The following is a 7,381-nucleotide window of genomic DNA, read 5'->3' on the forward strand; positions in this document are numbered from 1 at the left end:
CAGAACTGGGTGTGGCACTGTCGTTTTTGGTGCCTTGGTTGATGCCGGGTGGTATGTCCAGTTTTATCCCTCATCAACATGTCTGTAATGTTTTGATACAACTGGCTTGCTTGCCCATTTCAGAAAGCATTTGAGAGACATCCACATGGCTCTGGGTCTGGAATCACATGGCAGATTTCCTTCCCAAAAGGATAGGAGTGGAGCAGATGGGTTCTGAAAATTGACAATGGTTTTATGATCACCATTAGACAAATGTTTAATTCCAGGTTATTAATTTAATTGAAATTTCACCAGCTGTCATGATGGGATTTGAACCTGCCTTGGTCTCTGGATTGTTAGTCCAGTTACATTACCACTATCCCACCGCCTCCTCACGATTCCAACATGTAAAGATTTCCAGCTGTTCTGATTCAAGGTGCATGATGTAAACTCTTGGAAATATTTCAAGAGCCATAATTGGGGATAGGTTTGAGGCAATCTTTAAAGAGAGAGAGGTTGTTTCTTAATGTCTGTTTAAGTCTGAATCATTAATAGACAGTTAGGATAATTGTTAAGTGCTATGATGCACGCAAGGTATTTCTGACAGGTTTCACTGTGTAAATTAGTTGATTTTACTGTCAGTCTGAAACACGAGATTTCATTCCATAATGCGGTTTCAATGGTTAAACTTGGTGGAAATGAGATAGGTGCAGTTCACTTCTTGCTATCTCTCGTATCTTCCTCAATAATGAGTGCTTTACAGGTTCCAGTCTGCTCTGACATCAACTTTAATGAGCACTGCACCTTTCTCAACATTGAAATTTGAGTGACACCATTTGTGCAAATGGATTCCTGTTCAGCTCCTGCCCAGCAATTCCACGTTAAATTGTAAATTATATTTGTCAGGTTACCCACCCCTCAAATTTTTAATTATTTCTCCCGTCTTTCAAGTCTTCCTTTCCTCACACAATTCCTTAGATAACGAGGTGGCAATTTGCTCACAGGCACCATCCTACATGGGATGAGCATCTAAGCGCAAAGGGAATCCATTGTCTCAAACCCATATTCACTCCACAGCACTGCTTATTAATAGGAGGACATGCTGCCTATGGGGCTGCCAGAGACTGATCATTTGATTCTGTTTGAGGAATGCTCTTGTTTGAGGAAAAAGGTAATCATAGAGGAAAAAGGTAATCATAGAAGATAATGCAGGCCAGATACAATAACTAGAGCTGTGATCCAAATCAAATCTAATCTGTATGATAAAATGAAGAACACTTTGTTAAACTTGCTGCATGATGATTTAACATCACAACACAATGCACCAGAGGCAATTATGACAACAGCTTTTATTTTGAAGACAAGCGTAATCTAGTTCCGCACGTATAAATCTGATAACGTATGAAAAAAGTCCAAAGCATTCGCCATTTCTGAAGCGATTTAACAAGTACACTGACCAGCATCAGCCACTTGCACATAAATCAGTTTGTTCTTTTCGAGCACGCAACCTGGACTCATGCCAGGTTTGTAAAATCCTCAGTATTAACAGGATCTGCAACGAGCAGCAGGCAATTCCTCTTAGGAGACACCTCTAAGAAAGTCTGCTGTGAGGTCGTCTGTGAATGCTGATACTGTGCCAAACTCTGAAGAGGCAGGCTTGTGGGTTTGTGCTGAATTCTCAGCAGCAGATTTTTCACAGGGCTCTGAAAACCCTACTGACTGCAACTGATCTGCAAGTTCTTCCATCAATCTTCTCGGAGGTGATTTAGCAGTGGAAGTCTCCCCCAATGGACATTTATCTGGATCCCGTGTGGCATCCGTGTGCACAGTTTCTTCGCCACAGTTCGATTTGATCAAATCCTCTTTAGCTTTCACCTCAGTTTTACAGTTAGCCTCTGCTCGGCGACTCAAACCCTTTCCGTACAATTCCTCAGAACTACTGCACTTAGACGAATCGCTTTCGTCTGAATCAGACTCCCTGCCATTAAAGGATGAGCTACTTAATTCCTCGGAGCCATTATCCTCTTCTGCCTCACTTTCTGATGCCAGTGATTGGGGACCACTCTTGTCTGGTTTGATCTCATTTTCTTCCTCCTGAACTAATAGTGCTGCTTTTCCAGATCCTCCAGTTCGAAGCCCAAATCATTCTTAGTGACTTTTAAATTCTGCAGTGACTCAGCCAGGGTTGTAAGTTTCTTTGATCTACAGGGAAAAATAATCAAAATGTTTCAACTTCCCCATTAATTAGCAATTTTGTACCACACTATTTCAATACGATAATATTCTTAGGTGCAACTTCACTCTTCTTTTATACAATATCGATCATTGAAAATGAAAAATTGAGCATGAGGATTATCCACGATCTTTATTTTAGCATTACTTTTACCAACAATTTTCAGATGAACAGAGAATTCCCTCGTCACATTTAACTTATTCAGGGCAATTCAAACTCCAATTACATGGACAATTTTGTACTGACAGTAAACTAAATTCCTGTACAAATCAGAGTGTTTAAACAACTTCTGTATCTCAAATCGACATCCAACCGTAGATCCATGAATTTCATTTCAGTTACTTGCCAGGTTTAAACATTCTCTGGCAGCTTAAAAGCAGTTTGGATATCTCATTAGCTTTGCAATGCCTGTGTCAACTATCAGTGCCAATTTTGAATAACACCGATTAGGGATGCTATTTTGCAGATCCCACTATTCAGAGATTTCCATATATATACGAAAATCATCTCAGATAATTATGGCCAAACAACATTTCAAGTGACACCAGGAGAGGTAGATGGTGTGAAACTTTGTAAACTAATCGAAGGACCGCTTCATCTCACTTCGGTCACTGCCCGAAGTGGAGCGCTGCCATGTCCTGTTGAATCACACTCCTTCGGGGAAGGTAGCGTATGGGGAGAAAAATGGGAAGATTAAAATTTTTAAAATTGGGCAGCACGGTGACGCAGTGGGTCTCATGGCGCCGACTTCCCAGGTTCGATCCCCGCTCTGGGTCACTGTCCGTGTAGAGTTTGCACATTCTTCCCGTGTTTGCCTGGGTTTCGCCCCCACAACCCAAAGATGCGCAGGCTAGGTGGATTGGCCATGCTAAATTGCCCCTTAATTGGAAAAAATTAATTGGGTTCTAAATTTAAAAAAATTGATGTGCATCATGAGGAAAACTCAAAGAACAGCATTGCACATGGCTACATGACATTAAGAAATTTGAGCATTGCTTAATCACAGGATAGATTATGTACACATGTTGCACAAAACTAGAATCGTCCAACTTGGATTTGCTCAGACTCTGCATTTTGATCTAGTCAGCAAAATTCCCGTTTCCTGTAAGAAAATTAACCTCCATGATCACAGACTTGGGAAGGAAGAAGGGAATGGGAGCCAACCATTTCTTGGCTTCTGATCACGAGCAAATTATCCCTGCTGGAAATAGAACAGGGCGGATCCAGTAGGAGCGAGCTTATTCAAGGAGTTTTAACAAATTCTACATGGGGGCGGGCATCGCTAGCAGAAGAGGAATGGGTGACTGAAAATGCTGCAAGCCGTTACAAAGCACACTGATGTTATCTGTGAGGTTATCCCAACTTGAACACCGGTTTGTGGGGGTGTATAGTTTTATTTTGTTTTGTTTGTGAGGAGACAAGTGAAATCTCACCGAGAATAATAGCCCAGTCATCGTGTAACAATTAAAGACTATTAAAGGAAAGCCAAATACACATATACAGGACTACTCTACTCACACAATCAAGATGTATGAATTACTTACTATGCGCACACAATTTATTTAGAACATAACCCTTGTTACAAAATATATTTATGATACCTGAACTCTGTAAGACCGTCCCCTGCCGTTCCCCAAACAACATCCAAATTGAATTAACCTGAATAACCTGTTATAGTTACCACACAATACAGCACTGATACTCAAATCTGGGAACCATCTTTTTCCTGGTCCAGATGAGATTCTTTAAAACTACTTTTACAAAGGTTTTCTGCATTGACCTGGCTCTCAGACTTAGATGCTTGTTAGAGTACCAATTCTTTTTTACCCCAAATAAGGGGTAATTTAGCATGGCCAATCCACCTACCCTGTACATCTTTGGGTTGTGGGGTGAGACCCACGCAGACATGGGGAGAATGTGCAAACTCCACACAGACAGTGACCCGGGGCCAGGATCAAATCCACTTAGCTTTTTTGCTGTAAACTTGGCCTTCAAGCTTGGTGGCTGGAAAATGGGCTGTCTGCTTTCTGAGACTGCTATAAGGCCAGAAGACACAGGAGCAGAATTAGGCCATTTGGCTCATCGAGTCGGCTCCGCCATTCAATCATGGCTGATTTGTTTCTCATCCCTATTCTCCTGCCTACTCCCCATAATTCCTGATCCCCTTATTAATCAAGAAACAACCTATCTCTGTCTTAAATACGCTCAGTGATTTGGCCTCCAGAGCCTTCTGTGGCAAAGAGTTCCACAGATTCACCACCCTCTGGCTGAAGAAATTCCTCATCTCAGTTTTGAAGGATCGTCCCTTCAGTCTGAAGCTGTGGCCGCGGGTTCTAGTTTCTCCTTCTAGTGGAAACAGCCTCTCCACATCCAGTCTATCTAGGCCTCAGTATCTTGTTAAGTTTCAATAAGATCCCCTGTTCATTCTTCTAAACTGCAACCAGTACAGACCCAGAGTTCTCCACCGTTCCTCATATGTCGAGCTCTTCATTCCAGGGGTCATTCTTAGAAGGCAACTGCCTCTCCCAGCTTTTCAGGGTCCAGGCACCTTTCCTGTGCTTTTTGTTTATTTAGCTGTCTGCCCCCATCAACTTCCTGGACTATACATTAACATAACATTGGCCTCTCCAATAGTCTATATAATCTGTTTCTCCTCTAGAAAGCTATTCACACTTGATTGTCTAAATTGCCATTCTAACCTAGTTACCGGAGAGATGCATAATAATTTTTGAATATTGTCTACTGCGCTTCCCCGACAGATTCATGACAAAGGATAGAATGATCAGCTGGAATGCATCTGCCATCCATTTTACCACCCCCCATCTCCTCTGCCTATTCAGCGCTGAAGATGAGGAAAAGAGTTGCCTCAACTCAAGAGGCCTTGTACAAAGCGTGGACGTTACACTTTTAAACAACTGCTTAGGATGAAGCACTCGTTCACTCCTTAATTCAGTGAATTGCAAAGTTAAAAGTAGTTTTAGAACAAGATTCTTCATAAATTCTTGTAATAATAATCTTTATTGTCACAAGTAGACTTACATTAACGTCGCAATGAATTTAGTGTGTAAAGCCCCTAGTCGCCACATTTCGGCGCCTGTTCAGGTACACAAAGGGAGAATTCAGAATGCCCTAATTACCTAACAGCACGTCTTTCGGGAATCGTGGGAGGAAACCGGAGCACCCTGAGGAAACCCACGCAGACACAGGGAGAACATGCAGACTCCACACAGTGAACCAAGCCGGGAATCGAACCTGGGACCCTGGTGCTGTGAAGCCACAGTGCTAACCACTGTGCTGCCCATGTAAAGTGGATGTTTAACTTCTATAATACTTTTAATTGGGTGTATAAACAGGTGAAAAATGCATTTCCGTTGATCATTCTGTCTTCGCCGTCTCTTCAATCTCCTTTTCCTCTTCAAAGCCCTTGAATATGCTGTCACTTCACAGGCTGTGCCCATCTCTCCCTGCAAAAGGAACGAAGCATTTGGGCAGCCTGTTTATCAGGAGGCAGTTTCAGGTTAATCGAGAGGTTACGTTTCACAGCTTGGAGTATAGATTTTGTGATGGCTGTGGTCATTTAGCAAATGAGATGACTTGCTTCAAGTCTGACTGATGACGATACAAACCCCACAACAGCCATTTGAAAGCAATATAAATGGATTGCAAGCACGGGAGAATGTTTAAGATAACGGCAGTGACAAATGGCTGTACTTCTATTGCAGGCGAGCTGTTCATGCCTCTTCATATTTTGTAGCTATTTTTAGGACAAATTCATTTCCAGACAGGATATTTCCATATTAAAAATTCATTAAAAGGTCCAGAACGGATCAACATTTCTTGCCTTCTTTAATTTGCATATTTTAAATCACCCCGATACACTTGCCTTATGGTTTAAATATATAAATGGAAATCTATCCGTCAAGCAGGGACTCCAAGAATAGTATAAAATATGCTTCACAATGCTTTTAATGTACAGCACTTCAGTTCACCAGAGCGAATGTTGAAACTGTTCCAGAACATTACTGTAAAATTACCACCCACTGAGTTCTAAGATTTATGAGGTCCTCAGTGCATGAGGGGCGGGGGTGTGGGAGAACCTCGACAGACAACATCATCTCAGAACACAAACCTGAACTGAAAGAAAACCTCAGAGATATGGCCAGTTGGCATAAGATCATAAGAAATAGGAGCATGAAAGAGGCCATTTCCCCTCTGAGTCTGGTCCACCCTTCAGCAAGATCATGGCTAATCAGACTGTTGCCTCTGGCCCAATCACCCTGGAATCCGTGTAGATCAAAAATCTATCTAACTCAGCCTCGAATACATATATTCAATGAACAAGCCTCCACACTGCCCTCTGGGGAAGGCAATTCCAAAGATTAATGACCCTCGGAGAAATTCCTCCTCATTTCAAAGTTAAATGGGAGACCCCGTATTGGCAGGGTTAACTGACAGCAGATTTTCTAAGTTCCCATATTGGATTTGTTTCCGTATGCATAGATTTTCAAACCCTTCCACTTTTATTTATTTTCTCTCATTTTGTTCTTTCCCCAAGTAATATTCAGGAATTAAGATCCACTTTTGAGAGGCCCTGCCAGTGCTATTTGATAGCCAGCTGTTGTGAAGCACATAAGGGCTGATTTTCTCCAGCTGCCTGCAAGATAGAATCTTGCATTTACTGATCACCCTCCTCCCCCCTAAACATACCCGAGGACAGTCTGGCTGAGATACACCAGGCCCATCAAAGTAATATCAATGGTTGAAAAAAAATAATGGAAACGTGGTAAGGGTAAACCCGAGAGCTACCGGTACGAGATTGATCTCACTGGTAATAGCCAATGCCATTTTACAAAGGCAAGGTTTTTCCTGATTAACTCGTCTTGAGAGCATCACGTTCCAAGTGGGCACTGTGCACTTAGATTTTCAAAAAGACTAAAGTGCCCCACAAAAGAATATTACGTCATGGAAATTGAAGATATAACCTTCATACGGGTATGCAATTTTGATTTAGGAAGAGCAGCAAGTACTCGTTAGGGGAGTGATGCCGCAGCAGAGACAGACATTGAGTGGACAGGAAAGTGATGATGCAACTGGACAGCGACTAAGTGTCAATGTCTTTAGGAGAGAGCAAGAAAGCTTTATTCATTCATTCATGGATATGGGCATCTC

General features: G+C 42.0%; 1 protein-coding gene across 1 annotated transcript in view; it reads right to left on the reverse strand.

The window, feature by feature from the left end:
- Positions 1–1,309: 1,309 nt before the first annotated feature.
- Positions 1,310–7,381, reverse strand: part of shq1 (SHQ1, H/ACA ribonucleoprotein assembly factor) — an 84,290-nt gene continuing 78,218 nt past the window's right edge. The window contains 3 exon segments of the mRNA XM_038810673.1: positions 1,310–1,650; positions 1,652–2,090; positions 2,093–2,181. Of these exon segments, the coding sequence (XP_038666601.1) occupies positions 1,494–1,650; positions 1,652–2,090; positions 2,093–2,181 (685 nt within the window). The 3' untranslated portion in view covers positions 1,310–1,493.

Source organism: Scyliorhinus canicula, chromosome 11, assembly GCF_902713615.1.
Source record: "Scyliorhinus canicula chromosome 11, sScyCan1.1, whole genome shotgun sequence".
In the NCBI taxonomy this organism is placed as follows: domain Eukaryota; kingdom Metazoa; phylum Chordata; class Chondrichthyes; order Carcharhiniformes; family Scyliorhinidae; genus Scyliorhinus; species Scyliorhinus canicula.